The sequence below is a fragment of the Lissotriton helveticus genome, chromosome 8 (assembly GCF_964261635.1).
Source record: "Lissotriton helveticus chromosome 8, aLisHel1.1, whole genome shotgun sequence".
NCBI classification, from domain to species: domain Eukaryota; kingdom Metazoa; phylum Chordata; class Amphibia; order Caudata; family Salamandridae; genus Lissotriton; species Lissotriton helveticus.
In genome coordinates, this window is record NC_136069.1 from 414384158 (window position 1) to 414401063 (window position 16906).

Below are 16906 nucleotides of genomic sequence, written 5' to 3' on the forward strand. Positions count from 1 at the left end.
AAAAAGAAAGAAGACAAAAAAGAAAGAACGAAAGAAAAAAGGAAGGCTAGAAAGAAAGAAGGAAGGAAGGCAAAAAAGGAACAAGGAAAAGAAATGAGATTAAAAAAGAAAGAATGAAAGAAAAATGAAGGAAAATAGGAAACAAGACAAAAAAAGAAAAGAAAATGGAAAGAAGAAAAAAGAAAGCAAGAATGAAAGAAAGAAGGAACAAATGAAGGGATAAGGAAGGAAAGGAAAAATTAAATAAGCAGAAAAGAAAGAACAAAAGAAAGAAGATAAGAAAGAGAAAAGCAAAAAGAAAGAAAGAAAGAAGAAAAGAAAAAGGGAATAAAGTCAATAAAGAAACAAGGCAAGAAAAAGAAGGCAAGAATGAAAGAAGGAAAGAAAGAAATAAGTGCAAGGGCGTCAGAATGCAAAGGAGAAACAAGATTGGCTCGGTTCTGGTAGCTGTGAACATTCATTCAATGTGAAAATCTGCTCTTTTATGACCAATAAAGTTATTGAACAAAAAAAAAGAGCGCGCTGTCTTTTGCCTCCCGTGGCGTGAGGAAGGATGCATATAATAGCACTGCTCCGCCGTTGCAGCCTATGGCAAGCTGCAGCTTGCTCATGTAGGAAGTGCTCCCTTCAGCACTGAGGGAGGAGGAGGTCGGGGGTCATTATGCGCAGAGCTTCTTATAGCAGCGAGCAGCGCGTGGATCCTGAGCAATGTAAGGACGTCAGCTCCAGCCGAAGCGGAAGTAACCGGCGGTGCTGCCAGCAGGTACCCTGCAATCGATCCGTCGAAGGCTGCACGCGAGTGTGCGCGTGTGAAGGTCACGTTTAGGCGGATTGCACCGGTGTGTGATGACGAAACCCGACGCTTCATTCATTCGCGCACTCTTCACGCACTTGGCCTTGAACTGACTTCTCGACCGAAGGAGGAGCTTAAAACGTGGTAATGTTTTTATTTGCATCCTTGATATCCCTTCTTCAGCTCGGGGCTTATGATTTGGAATCTGTGACTTAAAAAAAACTGCTTAAAGTTTAAAGGTGTGTTTTCTTTTTGCCTGACATTCTGTCAAGCGACAACCCCTTCCTCCCACCTCACCCCCCTCCTACCAAGCCTGGCTATGTTCAGCTATTGAATGAAGGGTGCCCGGGTTGTCTGGGGGCCTCCTCCACGTATTATATGCAAACACCTCTCAGTTGCGCTGGCATGACTGTACAGGTCCCTCTTCAATGTGGCGAGCGGCTAATCCTGGCTGATGTAACCGCTTATACAAGAGGGAGGGGTCTGTTCACCCAGCACAGCAGCCCCAGCGCATATTTTGAATGCCTCTCACAGTTGTCATATTTCATATTTTTCCCTTCCTTGCAGAGCAAAATCTTCTCTTCCTTTTCCAGTCTTGAACTATATGCCTATTTAAAAACATTACCTATGCAGCAACATACTTAAAAAGGGCGAGCATTGTGTTGTATTTATATTTATTCAGTGATTCATAGAACCGACTGGGCGGGCTGTAGTTGGCTGGGAGGGTGTTAGATTTTTTGGGTAGCCTATGTGAGACATGCTTTGCGTTATGCATGATGTTGTGCTCTTATCCTGTCATCTGCCGCTGTGCTTAAGTGTATATTGGAATGAGGGCGCTTTAGCTTTATATTAACTTTATATATTGGAAAGTGCATTAGCCGGGTCTGGTTGCTCAGTAAAATAATGCATCCACTACGGGATCTGTGTTTGACCTCATGGTCAGGTCACAGATTTGAATCATTTTGATTAAACTCAGCCTTTTATATTCTGAAGGTGATAAAATGGGTACTATTTGGTAAAAATGAACATCTGTTATTTTACTGCCAAGGTACCCTTCTGTGTGAATTTGCGCGTTGCATGTGCACCTGTTGTGTGAGTTTTAAGTATGGCTATACTGTTGTGCATGCTATGTGGCGGTTTGAGTGACTGAGGGTGCTAATGTAGCTCACAAATTCTTGGATAGCATCACTAGGCACTCATGACCTAAGCTGCCTCAGAAAAGATGTGCCTCAGCAGGGGTTTGAAACAGATAAATTGAAGTGAGAGATACTTTTGATAATATCTGCCATCCTCGTTGGGGGAATATCTCGGGTTCTTGGGTGGGCAAGGACGGTCTTAATTCCTTTGATGGTGATGGAGACCTGGTGTGGCAATGCCAACAGATTTGACTTGAACAATGACAGGAGTTTGATATCCTTAAAATAGTCAAGAAATAGCAGGCCATCATTAAAGTTATTAGCTGCCATTTCTGCGACATATGGAACTGCAAATAAAGGACATTTTTACCCCTCCCCCTCCCAACAGTGCAGATGTATTTTAAAGGATTCTCTTAGACTGGGGCCATCGAATTTTCGGCCACAACAGCCCCCAACATGTCAAAGTTGTGGGCATTCCTTACTAAAGAAACGCTGTCCAAACTAGAAATGTGCATTAAGAAACATTTAACTGACTGGGTGAACATTTAGGCTATCATTCCTAGGGCCACGGTAAATACATTTAAAAAAATAAAAAAAATCCACTAAATGTGGCTTTGTTACTAGTGATGTTTTTAAATAACAAGCTGTTCAGTGGAGCCATCAATTTTATTTTTATTAATTGTGAAAGAGGCAGAAATAAATGGCCACCTAACGAAGCACTGAAAACACAGACATCTACAGTTTTACGTAATACATTGTAACAGCAACTTTAACAGGCATTTGCAACGAAAAATGTAATTTACATATCTAGCCTATCAGAGGTGCCATGAGTTCTACCATTATTTTTTATGAAGGGGAAAAAGAATAAATAAAGGCCTAGCCAAACACTTAGTTAGCTACAATGTTTCAATGCCACCTACAAACTTTATGACAGCAACTTTAACAATCATTGGCAAAGTCAATAGGTCTTGCCTTTGGGACCTTATAAGTGTTTAGCCAGAGCTGTTAGCGTTGCTATTCTGTTTAAACTATGTTGTAGAACAGTGTGGCTTGTGTGCAGCATGTTACAAAGTTATAATAAAAAAGTGTTATAGGCATTTTTGTAATTTTATCTATAATTATGATGAGATTATGTACAATTGAATGACTTTATTAAAAAAAGAATTAATATAAAAATGTTTAGTTATTTTTGGGGGAATGTTGGTAACTTTTGCTTGCCTGTTCTAAATGGTTCTTATAGTTTTTTTTGGGGGGGGGGGGCGGGATACAAAAAACAACAGGAGGGTGGAGGTTGGGAAATAGTACTTGAATTATAATTTGAGGAGTGGATGGTTATTAGGGGAGAATTAACATATGCCAGAATTTGAGGGTACTATTGACCTTATAGCAATGGTTGAAGAACGGAATAGACAATTAAATATCATAGTACTTAAGGTCATTTTGTCTTCTACCTTGTGCTTTCAAAATGTCATGATATGTAATGTTAATACATAAACTGGATAACAACAGAACACTCGCATCACGATGATCTATGAACAGCCCCTTTGTGCTTCGGATGCTCCTCCTGCTACTATTTAAAAGGTCTCTGTAAAGATTCCTCCGCGCCTGAGAGATTGACTGAGCTTTACCAGGTCTGTATACAGCACACTGGGGGTTTGAGTGTGAGGAGCTGGGGGCACCGGTGTGTACAGAGTGTGGGTATCTAGGGGTACACTGACCGGATGAGGTGGTATGAGACTCATGGAAGGACAGGCACTGTGGACTGGGTTGGGAGCGGGAGTCAAACACTTGGACTCATGGTGCGGAGAGCTCGCACTCCTGTGATCTGTGGGTGACTTGAGTCTCCGTAGCCATGTGAGGAGTGTAGCCCGGCACCCCAGGAGCTGATGCGCCTCAGCCGGCTTCATGCTGCACCGCGCATTAACACTGCTAGGTGGCAGCAGACCTGCAACAAGTACCACATATGAACCTTCAGTGCCAGTGCCAGTCTTTGTCTCCGGAGAGGGACCCGGGCTTTTGGAAAGCAGGCATCCCAGTCTTTTTTATTTTAATAGAACATCTGTGTCCAGTTGTGCTTAGCAGAAGAACTTTTGTACCTATCAATGCAAACCTCTGTGTGTTTGTCTCTGTGAGCCTATACCAGCCAGTGTATGTGTTTATCTTGTGTGTGCCAGTGTGTGAGTGTGCATATATGAGACGTGTTTATAGGTGTTTGTGTGAGAGTGTATACGTGGTTATGATATGTTTCTGGATGTACTTATGTATGATGTGTGTTAGAGGCTTAATAATTATTTTCGTAAATATATTTTTTATATATGTATGCATACATATATATATTATGTATGCTGCTTCTATGTGTGCACATGTATATTGGTTTGTTTCAGTGTGCCTAAGGGCAGCTACAGACCCAGTGCTGTAGCACACAAAACACAAAGTTAAAGCCAGGAACATAGCTTCTAGGCACCCTACATCTCGCAACGACACATACTCCATCGCAGTCCTACCTCTCTTTTAGCCAGTAGTGGCGCCATGGACACCAACATGCAGGTGCTGCGAGGCACCTCCAGGGTATATCCCAGTAATGCTATTAGTGAACAAGGTGCAAGTTCTGCACCCGTCATAGCTGGGATATGTTCAAACACCGTTGCCCAGTAAGCGTCTACTACTGAGCAGGTCCCATAAGGTGTGCAAAGTCAGCTCCTGTATCCTGGCACTTAACACAGGCATTGGGTCTGGTATGGTCAAACTTAGCTATATCTGATGGGGATAGATAATATCGATGTAGAAATTTAAGGTGTAGCAATTTGCGGTGTTGACAGATAGAAATGGGCTGCGTCAGTGTGCAGCAGTGTGCCCATATTTTGTCAGTGATTTTCCAATCCGAGTTCTGTCACCCAAACCTCATGCACGCTAATGGTAGTGCCGGGTTTTAGTTTGGGACAGGATCTGTATAGTCCAGAAATCCTGCGTCCTCCCTCGGTAGTTGTGATTGGCAGAATCAGTGGGGCAAAATCGTCAGGAGGGAGGGGATAGGAATGGAGGAACGATCGTAACATGTTGTGCAGTCTCCTCAAGATAAATTGGTTCATTTATGAAATATCCATATCCCATGGTCCATCCAAAAGGGGTGTAACAAGCCCATCTGGGAACAAGTCCCTCATAGTGCGGAGGTCCTATCTATGAATGGTGCGTTGGACTAGTTTCTCTCCAGCAAGCAGAAGCCAAGGGTTGTCATGCATCGGGATCGCGTTAGAATAGAGGGGGCCGCTCCCCAGTGTGTGGTTCTTACGGCGCCATGGCCAACAGGGAGTGGACACCGTTCGTATGTCCATATCATCGAGTGGGATTCCCTTGGGTAGGATATGGGTGTGTGCGATTCCATCGAGAATCGCTCTTTCGTGGGCGGAGATCAATCAATCAATCAATCATAGCATTTGTATAGCGCGCTACTCACCTGGGCGGGTCTCAAGGCGCTGGGGGAGGGGGGTCCGTTTATTGCTAGAAAAGCCAGGTCTTGAGCTGCTTCCTGAAGGCGAGGTGGTCCTGGGTTTGTCGAAGGTGGGTGGGGAGGGAGTTCCATGACTTGGCTGCCAGGTAGGAGAAGGATCTTCCTCCGGCGGTGGCTCTGCGGATGCGTGGAACGGTGGCGAGGGCGAGGTTGGTAGATCGCAGCTGGCGGTTGGGCGTGTGTAGAAGGTCAGTCGGTTGTTGAGGTACTTGGGGCCCAGGTTGTGGAGGCCTTTGTGTGTGTGGGTGAGGAGTCTGAACGTGATCATTTTGCTGACGGGGAGCCAGTGTAGGTCTTTCAGGTGGCCGGAGATGCGGCTGTGTCGGGGGATGTCCAGGACGAGTCGTGCGGAGGCGTTCTGGATGCATTGGAGGCCTTTCTGGAGTTTGGCTGTGGTTCCGGCGTAGAGGGCGTTTCCGTAGTCCAGGCGGCTGGTGACGAGTGCCTGGGTGACCGTCTTCCTGGTTTCGGTGGGGATCCATCGGAAGGTCTTGCGGAGCATGCGCAGGGTGTTGAAGCATGATGAGGACACGGCGTTGACCTGTCTGGTCATCGAGAGGGAGGAGTCCAGGATGAAGCCCAGGTTGCGTGCGTGATCCGTTGGCTTGGGAGTGGTGCCCAGGGCAGGGGGCCACCAGGAGTGATCCCAGGCGGAGGGCGATGATCCCAGGATGAGGACTTCCGTCTTGTCTGAATTCAGTTTCAGGCGTCTGTTCTTCATCCATTCGGCGACATCTTTCATCCCTTCGTGTAGGTTGGTGGTGGCGGGGTCGTTGGTGAGGGAGAGGATCAGCTGGTTGTTGTTGGCGTAGGAGATGATGTTGAGGTTGTGTTGGCGTGCGATGGCTGCGAGGGGGCTCATGTAGATATTGAAGAGGGTGGGGCTGAGTGATGACTTCGGTGGCCTCTGATCTAAACGGGGGGAGGCGGACTCTCTGGGTTCTTCCGGTGAGGAACGAGATGATCCATTCCAGTGCCTTCCCTTGGATTTCGATTTTGCGTAGGCGCTGCATGAGGGTGCGGTGGCAGACAGTGTCAAATGCTGCGGAGAGGTCCAGGAGGATGAGGGCCGCTGTTTCCCCGTTGTCGAGTAGGGATCTGATGTCGTCTGTGGCTGCGATGAGGGCGGTCTCGGTGCTGTGGTTGGCTCGGAAACCGGACTGTGAGTGGTCGAGGGATCCATTCGTCTCGAGGAAGGCGGCGAGCTGTCTGTTGACGGTCTTTTCGATGACCTTGGCTAGGAACGGGAGGAGCGAGATGGGGCGGAAGTTCTTGAGGTCGGCTGTTGGTTTTTTCAGAAGAGCGCTGATTTCGGCGTGCTTCCAGCTCTCCGGGAAGGTGGCGGTGTCGAGGGAGGTGATGATGTCCTTGAGTTTGGGTGCGATGGTGGAGTCGGCCTTGTTGAAAACGTGGTGGGGGCAGGGGTTGGTCGGGGATCCGGAGTGGATGGTGTTCATCGTGCTGATGGTGTCTTCGGTGCTGACCGAGGTCCAGGCGCGGAGGGTGATGGTGGGGGGCGTTGGTTCGGTGGTGGGGTGCGTGGTTGGTGCGCCGAAGCTGTTGTGTATTTCGGCGATCTTGCGGTGGAAGAATGAGGCGAGTGAGTCGCAGAGGTCTTGCGAGGGAGCGATGTCGTTGTTTCCGGCGCTGGGGTTGGAGAACTCTTTGACGATGCTAAAGAGTTCTTTGCTGTTGTGGGCGTTGTTGTCCAGTCGTTCTTTGAATGCTGCCTTCTTGGTGGTCCGGATCAGCTGGTGGTGGTGATTGCGGGTGGCGTTCTTGAGGGCAGTCATGTTGTCTGTGGTCTGGTCGGTGCGCCAGGCCTTCTCGAGGGTGCGGCAGGTCTTCTTGGAGTTCTTAAGTTCTACGGTGAACCATGAAGTTTTCTTGCTGCCGGGTCTGCTGGGGGGGTCTTCTGTGGTGCAAGTTCGTCTGCGTAGTTGGTGATCCACTGTGTGAGGTTGTTGGCTGCTTCGTTGGGGTCCGTAGAGCTGGCTGGGGGGTTTCGGTTGAGGGCGGTGGTGAGCTTGTCAGCAGTGATCTTGCTCCAGTTTCTGCGAGGGGCCTGTTGGGGGTGATGGTGAATCATGGTTCTTCTGAAGCTGAAGTGGACGCAGCTGTGGTCAGTCCAATGGAGTCCGGTGGAGTGGCTGAAGGAGATGTGTTTGCTGGAGGAGAAGATTGGGTCAAGCGTGTGGCCGGCGTAGTGGGTGGGGGTGTTCACCAATTGCTTGAGCCCGAGGTTGGCGAGGTTGTCCATCAGGGTGTTGGTGTTGCAGTCCTTGTTCTCCAGGTGGAAGTTGAGGTCCCCTAGGAGGATGTAGTCGGTGGATGGGAGGGTGTGTGGGCTGATGAAGTCTGCGATGTCTTCGCTGAATTGAGCGCGAGGTCCCGGGGGTCTGTAGATGAGGGTGCCTTTGAGTGTGATCTTGGGGTCGGTGTGTATCTTGAAGTGGAGGTGTTCAGCGGTGGTCAGGGTGTCATTGGCGTCGGTTGTGATGCGGATGGTGTTCCTGTGAATGATGGCGATTCCTCCTCCCGTCTGGTTGACGCGGTCCCTCCGGGTGATCTTGTATCCGTCCGGGATGGCGATGGCCGGCGCTGAGGAGGTGTTCATCCAGGTTTCCGTGAGGAAGGCGACGTCTGGTGAGGTCGCGTCGAGCAGGTTCCAGAGTTCGATGGCGTGTCTGTGGACGGAGCAGGTGTTGAGCAGGATGCACTTGAGGTGGCTGCTGCTGGTGCTGGGATTGACGGGTGCGGTGCAGGTCTGGAGGCAGGTGAATTTGCAGGCTTGGCAGGTGAAGGGTCCGTGGGTGCGCTTCGGGGTGGCACGGTAGCAGGCGGGGTTCCGGCTGGTGTTGAGTGCATGGAGGGTGGTGGCGTCGTAGGTTCGTCGTGTGGTCTGGCGTCGGCGGGTACCAGGGGTCCTGGCGCTGGGCGCGGTCCAGGCGCGGACGGGCTCAGACGGGCTTGCCTTTGGCGTGCCTTCGGCGCACAATCGGCGCGCCTGCTGTACGTGAACGCTGCGCGTGCGCGTGGACTCTGCCATAAATGGAGAGTGGGGGGTGGAGCGAGAGAGGAGCAGCTGGGAGGTGGGAGCGGGGTGGCGAATGGGAGGGGGCGGGGCTGCGGGGGAGCAGCGGCAGGGAGCGGGGTGGACCAGCGGGGTCAGAAGCGCTAGGGCATACGGCGATAACAGGGGGCCGAGCACAAAGGGCAACAGAACAGAACAGTACAATCAGGGCAATACTACGGCGATAACAAGGGGCAGAGCACAAAGGGCAACAGAACAGAACAGGACAATCAGGGCAATACTACGGCGATAACAGGGGGCAGAGCACAAAGGGCGACAGAACAGAACAGTACAATCAGGGCAATACTACAAACCACACTGGGACACAGTCAGGGCAGCGGTACAGCTAGTGCGAGCGGCGACGGCAGCAGGGGACCGGGTGACTTCCTGGAGTGGCCACGCGGCGGGTAGAGCGACCGGCACTGACGAGGTCAGGCTGGGAGATTGGGTATTCGAGTGCCAGGATGGTACCAGCGGTGTGTGTAATGGCCTTGAGCTGCTAGATAATATAAATGTAGGTCAGGGACATCTAGACCCCTGTGCTTGCGGGGGTAAATGTATCCCAATGAATACGGGGCCGGGTTCCGGATGTTAGTTAAGAGGTTTAGTAAGCAAGGCAGGATGACCATTTTTAGGTCGAGCTTATAGCGGCTGCTCACTCTGCGCGGCGTGCATTAATGGAGTATGGAGTGGAAGCTCCGCCCACTCTCCACCCATGTTTTTAATTGACTCGTGTCATTGTCTTTCGTAAATACTACCTTCTGATTGATCATGAGGCTTGTTAGTCCCTCCTTATTATGGCCATGTCGTCATTTGTACCCTTCCATGGCTACTGGCCCCTTTACTTCGAGTGTTACACGGTACGGTACAAGTTGTATTTAGACTGTGATCACTACTTTGTCCTTGCCTTCTTGCCCCCCTCACCATCCTCCCCCGCTTGCACTCCAGTTGTCTCTGCTCCCCCCCTCCTGTTGTCCGTGATGCAATGCAATAGGTCTTGTGTAACTGCGAGTCCTATTGCGTTGCAAATGCTTGTTATATATTTCGCTTGATGCATTTTAAAGGCTTTTGAAACAGGTCTTCAGCTGCAAACGGAATTAGTTGCAGACCATCTTGGAATAATGGACAGAGCAGAAAGTGAAATGTACATGGCTCTTTAAAAAATTAAATTGGGTATCACGCTGCAGAGACGTGTTTGCAGAGCGTTAGTGGTGACACCGAGTGCCACAGCAGCGTAACTTTAATGCTGTGTTTGATCCAACATAAATTGGGGACTCTGCGGGCCTCTGATTGGCCCACGGCCGCACCTTAACTTATAAGGCTGTTGCCACAGCCACATCCCTAGTGGTCCACTTCTTTTAATTTCCATTCTGCTGAGTTTGAAGCCACCAAAACTTTTGGAACCATTATCCAAGTACGTAGTGACTAGATTGAGGTGCTAATTCTCATTGGGCTAGAGGAAGTTCGGTTTCAGTGGGAGCCACCTCTTGTCTCGCCTTTCACCCCCGGCATGCCACCACCCAGCCTGCCAGCGAGGACCACCTTTTGTCTAGATGTTCACCCCCGGCCTGCCACCGCTCGAGCAACATTGCTCCTCAAAGTAACATATACTACCCAATTCCTATCATCAAAGTTCCTGGTGAAGTTGTGTCTGAGAGGAGAGGGGGAAATACCTAGTTTCCAGCTTAGGAAGAGCCATAGACATAGAAGAGAGACAAGCAGTGGACCCTATTCAGCCGTTTTGTACTGGAGCTTGCTCACAGTGAACGTAATGTGGTTAACCGTTAATATACAGGTATTTACTAACATAGGGATTTTTTTAGATCACTTTTCTAAATACATTTAACCATTTTTGTTAGGCTCACTTATTTTGAATTTTTGTTAGATATTCACAAGTGTAGCACTGAGTAAATTATTTTTAAAGTATTTGAAAAAAAAATTAATTTACATTACATTTGGTTGCTTTTGGGAGGGGGGAAAATTTAATTTTAGCATGGCCACTAATACATTTGGTCTCCAGTAGTTAGTGAGCTGCTCTAGTGTCCTTGTCTATGGTCTACATGAACTTCCGCCCTTCTACTTGCCTGGAGCTCACTGCTATTTTAGGAAGCCTGCTCTGTTTGCTGGGGGGTTTGCGGTGGCGACTTTAAAGCCCGGCGGTGGGAGAGACCTTCAGTGTCATAGGTGTAAGAGGCTGCAGCGCCATGCCGAAAAAATTAAAGGTGCATGGCCTTCATGCTGTGTGATGAAGCAAAGCAGACGTAAAGATGCGCTAAGCATTAACACAAACTTATAAAGCACGAGCCATATCAAAAGTAATGTGGCAAAATGAGATGAATGCCCAGAAGTGACCTGATCCTTAAAACTGGGGCAGTCTCCAGGGTCGTAAAAAAACAAAAGGCGGGATAAATGCAAAGCATTTACTTAAGAAAGCAAAGGAATTTTGAAAGGCAGGCTAAAGAACCAATGAAAGTGATGGGCGTAGTAAACCCCACAGAAGTAGATACAGCATGTCAAGAGACAGCGCATGCATGCTGCCTAGGACCGATCTAAAAAGGAGACGGCAAATACATCACCCAAAGTGTAGGCAAAATATGTAGAAGTTATTTAAAGATAATAAATTGAATTGTGAACCAGCTTTGTCACTAAAGAGGCAGGCACTATGTTTAGGTGAATATGAAAAACATGCACAGGCTTTGTGTACACACTCAAAAAGAAGAAAGTCAGTGGTTAAAGTAGACAGACCCATTGCTTTCTACTACATGCCGTGATAGGCAGAAGCAACATGTGAATGACAACTCAACAGAGCAGTGGATGAAGCCTGCTGATTAAAAGCCCCTCTATGCATGTATAATGTGCCATTTTGAGAAGGGAAAAAACCTCAATAGTCTGGTGAAAAGTTTAAAGCTGTACCAAGCACAAGACGTATAAAATGGAATATTCAGAGTTTTGCAGGTTCGAATGGTGGAAAACATGCAGTATTACAAAATGATCTCTTATTCTGAGCTGCAGAGTTTGCGATGATGCAGTAATATCACACCTGGCAAAAAAATGACGCAGTGGTATTGATGGTTTCCAGGATAAAAATATTGCATCTATTTACCAGGGAACCTAGAATGAGGCCTTAGCGAGGAAGTGACCATTTCGAAGCAAACATTCAGGTGAAACCACACCAGACCCTAAAAAACACGTTTACTTGAGATCTAGAAACACTTGGTGTGCCAGTAGTGCCTAGTTACCATCTCCGCGGACTAGACCTGCAAGCAGCTTTGCTGGTGGCATGGCCCGCTCATGTTTAATTTATTGCCTGACCACTGCTGTGACAAGGACCCAGCAGCAGGGCCGGCTTTAGAGCTGGTGGGGCTCGGTGCGACAATCATTTTTGGCCCCCCACTCCCCATGATCGCCTCCTTGGATTCTGTCACTACCACCCGGCAAAGTGCCCATCATCTCTCCAATCATAAGTTATTGCTAAACACAGTGTCCCCTCTGAGGTAGCGCCCCTCCAAGGTCTTGATGTATAAGCCGTCTGTTGTGACAGCGGTATTTTCGAGGATCTGCGCCCCACACATGCCACTCGATTGAAGCGAGTGTTACCCTAAGCAAATCTTTTTGGATTGCTTGTGGAAGATTGTTCAATTGGTTTGGATATTCATCAAGTATATAAATAACTTACCACTCTGGAATCTGCGACCAAGAAGCTTTTTACAACTTTAGCCATTCCCCTGGTCAAGTTAAGTGCTTGACCAGCCAAAAGGGTCAATTATAACTCTTCCTTCATCATTCTGAAGATGGTCTGACGGACTTGTATGCCACAAAGACCAAAACGTCGACAAGTTCATCTAATTCCTTTGTTATTTATTTTGTTAGGAATTATTGTCTGCCTTCAGACTCATTATTTGCCATATTATTAGTTTGTAATAGATGTTTACACTAATGATTTGAAGGTTATAATGTGAGTATATGATTTATCTGCCTCTGTCGTGTTTTGATTATCAGTTTGTGTACCCTTTACTTTGTTCACTCACATTAAATGAGCCTAAACTGAAAATTTACACCCGTGTTTTGCATTTGGTTATTATATATTAATTATCATCAGAATGAGTACATTGTTGCATAGATTTTTCATAAGTTAGCCACAACTTTGAGCTAATTAATCAAGTAATTTGTTCAAATAGTGCAACTTAGTTTTTCAAACAAAATCCCTTGTAGGCACTGTTACCTATCAATACTTTAACTGCCCAAGCCTTCAAGGGTAAATTGGGTTTCCCACTGTGTTTTTACCCTCCACAGGTCAGCGCCCAGTGCGACCGCACCAGTCGTACTGCCCTAAAGCTGGTCCTGCCCAGTAGCACGGTAGTCCTGCAACTAGCAGGAGCTGAGCATAGAAGGGCTACGGCTTCGAGCCGCTGTCGATGTAGGATCAATAGAGGTGGAGATAGAAGAGAAAAGAAAAAGAGAAAGAAGATCACATGGTCTGGGCCCAGAGATTAGATGAGAAAAAGATGGAAAAAAGAATAAACTTGGTAAAATAGTGAGATATAGTCAAAGAAGGTGCGTGTGGGCTTAGAAAGAGACAGGGGGAGAATGAAAATGGTGGGGAAGGCAAAGGGAAAGAAAAGAGGATGGTGATAAAAGAGAGATAATGAAGGCTGGTAACCTTAAAGGATAGCTGGTGAAGAAGGAAGAGAAGGACTGAGGATGGGAGTATAGGGAAGGGGTAAATAGAATGGACAACCACAAGAAGCGAGAGAGCTGGGTTAGCCTGCAGTTGGTGCTTCTGCCAAGGAGAGGACAAAGACTGGAACTTTGGTGTGAACCTGCTTGTGAAGAATCTCCAAGGGCTTATGTGTGCTTGCCTCCTGTTCTGAAGTCTCATGGACACAAAGACTCCACCACTATCTTCCTTGAACTCCACTGCTAGGAGTTTTGACCTGACAGGAGGGGCCTAGTCCAGTGCTGGGCCTCTGGAGGTTGTTCCTATTGTTGGGAGCTGAACAAGCTTGAAAAAACCAAGAAAACAAAGCTTTGCTCTTCCAACGCCTGCTTTTCCTACACCGCACCACTGTGTGGGAAGAATTTCCACACACCGAAACGTTCATCCAAAGAAACAACACTGTGCCTGTCAGCGGCTGAAAATTCTGAGTCCAGTGCACCAAAGTCCAAATAACCGACTCCCTCACAGGCCCTGCTGTGCTGCTGAAAGAATAGACACCTCGTAGGACCCTGGCTAAAGAAATCGGAGCAGCGCCTGTTTGCCATAACCGCATCCAGCAACAAATTTCCATGCATCACACCTGTGCGGCAAGTTTTCCGACGCATCACCCGCAGACCAGAACCATCCTTGAATCGACGCATCACTTCCTCTCTACAGTCCGGATTCGACGTATCATTTCTCCTGCGTGCAGCAGAACTATGTACATTGTGTAAAATCAGACATCCATTGATTTCTATGGATAGAATTGCTTGAAACCTTTTGAGTCATATTTTGAATTGTGTATGTTGGATTGTTGTTGTTTTGGTCTTGTTTGGTTTAGATAACAATACTTTATTTTCTAATCTGGTGTGGTGTCCATTTGTGGTGTTTTCACTGTGTTCCTGGGTGCGAATACTTTACACATTGCCTTTTGGATTAGCCTTTCTGCTTGTGCCAATGTACCAAGGGGGTGAGCAGGGGTTATCTAAAGTGTGCAAACTCCCTTATCCTGACTAGAAGGATGGGTCACTACTTGGACAAGGTGCACACCTCTGCCAACTAGAGACCCGCATTTCTAACACTTACCCTCTCACTAACAACGCAAAACTGAAACCAGAAAGAAACTATTGAGGCCTATGCACTGTGAGAACAAGGAGTGAAGGCCTGGAGAAAATATGTGTGCTTTGTTAGGTTTGTGGGTTGTTGTGTATTGTGAATTAGTTTTTCTGTTGCAAGATAAGAGGTATGGATTCAGTGCGTGAAGAGCCAGAAGAAGGAACCACTGGTTTAGTGGATGGTGGCTCAGTATAAATAAGCAGACAGTGGGCAGCAGGCTTACAATAGCTACATTCATATTCATTGTGATGTACTCAGACATGCATGTGAAGGACCTCTGTAACTATTTAATAAACGTGGAAGTGGGGCCTGGAAAGGCAAAGAGGTGACATGTGACTGAGGTATGACTTCTGCGGTCAGATGGGCCTGGGGCAGCTTCTTGTTCGTGACTGTTCATTTTCACAGCACCTGCTGTATGTATGGCTGGTTGCTAGTAATTGGAGCCAGTTGGTATTTCAGGCTCTCACCTTTGTCAAAAATTCCTCTTCTGCAAAGAAAAGCTTGTTCAAGTCGTTCCCTGCCTGGTGGTAGTCGAAAACGCTGCCAGGGGTAAAAGGTAGCAGACATTCAGTTTCACAACAGCATTGCCAAAAGGGGAGATCGCTCCAAAGTTATATTGTCTGAATGGGAGAGCACTCCAAGGTCATGTTGTCTAAAGGAGACAGGTCTCTCTGGTTGTCACTGGTTTGAAGCAACTCTTTCGATTAGCATTTCACTCTAACCCTTCAGCCATACACAGTTTTCTGTAAAATCTGCAGTTTGCGTTGTTTGTGTGCAATTCACTTTTGTTTTACTGTTTTCATTGTCATGTCTCTGGTTACTTTATGTAAATTGTCAAAGACCATACATATTTCAATATTAAGCAATATTTTACATTCGTGTGAACCTTTCATGTTAGAAAGTGTTCCAGTCACCTTCTTCATTGAAACATATGGATAGGATAATAGGAGGCAACTCCAAATTAGATAGACCTTGTAATCTTTACCCCCTTAGGAAGCATGTATGTTCCCAGACCTCTTGCTTTCTCCTTTCACCCTTCAAGCCACCCTCTCATGTTGGTTGTCACTGTCTTACTTCTCTTGTCCATTCATACTGTCATCCGCAGTTTGCTTACTTTTACTCTGTTCGCCCAGTGCCTGCTTACACAATACTGTGAAGCAGACTGCCTCTGCATCAGTGTGCTTTTGCACCCCTTTGGCAGTCTGTGACTTAAGAAAAATGGCATATGTGCTTGTCTCACATCTTGCAATGCCTTGTGCTGTAATGTGTAGAAAAGTATCCCTTTACCCTTACTTTAATTTCTAAATGGTGGGTCATAAAGAATTTGAACACTTTAATTTGTGTTCTGGCAGTTATCAACTGAGCAGAGAAATGGAAGGTAAACCCTATAGGACCAACCGTGTGGGCCCAGAAATTGTAATGCTCCTTCCAAGCACTGCTCTTATTTATAATACGGAAGATCGGTTCTGTGGCCAGAAATTAGAAAATAATCTTATGGATGTATTAATTTTGTTTTGATTATTGGTTTAGTGACAAATTCTTAGGAGTAACTCAACCCTATGATTGAAATATAATATAATTGAAACAACATTAGTACATCTATGAGATTATTTTCTAATTTCTGGCCTCACAACCTGTCTCCCATGTTATATGTTTTCGTGGGTGTGTTTTTTTTTCTGTTGAGAAGCAAAGATGGCCATTGAATACTGTTAACTAACAATAAACACTTTATTTTACCACAGCACGTGTAGCGTTGTAGCCAGGGCTGACTCTGCTGTAATAGGGGGACATGTACAGTAAAAGAAGACTGCAAGGCGTGAACCATGGGACCAAATCCTGTCATCCAAGCTGCTATCGACCTTACTGCAGGAGCTGCAGGTATTTCTTGAACACCCATATATCTGAAGGTTATGAGATCAGATGCAAACCATTCATTGTTTGTTGTGGGGCGTTTTTTTTTTATAGATTAACAGACCGGGCTTCTTTTGTTTGTCATTAGACTGTTACCTATGTGGTTTTTCAGCCTGCCTGTTAGCTTTTGTTTTGTTCTCTCCTGGATACCTTCAGCTACTGTATGCTTTCATTAAGTCACAAGTGGTGATTGCGCTCCAAGGTCAAACTACTGATTTTTTATGGCCTTTCAAAGCTGTAGTAGGCACAGTCAAACCAATCCATTTCGAATTGTTTAGGCATACTACAAAAGCCGGTTGGAAAGTGTGCCTTGATGCGTGCAATGCACTTTTGCATAATGGTCAGAAGTGAAACATGGCGGGTGTGCTAGCCAAAATGTTTCAGTAGTCATAGCGACTCTAGGAATCTGTTGCTGCATAAGCCTGTTGTGCTTCATATTGACAGAGCCCTCCACGTGTTTATAAAGCTAATTTGTGTCTTGGCTGGGGACAAACTAGACAATTAATTCCTGTGACATTTTAAAAAGCAACGAAAATCTAAACTAGTGATGAACGTAGCTTTTTAGCATAAGGTTCACAACCATGGTTTCTAGAATTTTTATGAATTCTGTCTTATATACTGACGTTGAAGCCTGTTCTGCCATAGTTGCCATCTGTCCCGTTTTTGCAGGGAC

At 46.7% G+C, this 16906-nt stretch overlaps 1 protein-coding gene across 1 annotated transcript in view; it reads left to right on the forward strand.

Moving 5' to 3' along the window:
• The first annotated feature begins 710 nt into the window (after window positions 1-710).
• LOC144772724 (mitochondrial ornithine transporter 1-like) overlaps window positions 711-16906 on the forward strand; it is a 54413-nt gene continuing 38217 nt past the window's right edge. The window contains exons 1-2 of the mRNA XM_078657250.1: window positions 711-937; window positions 16065-16200. Of these exons, the coding sequence (XP_078513376.1) occupies window positions 16146-16200 (55 nt within the window). The 5' untranslated portion in view covers window positions 711-937; window positions 16065-16145. The remainder of the gene's footprint in view (window positions 938-16064; window positions 16201-16906) is intronic.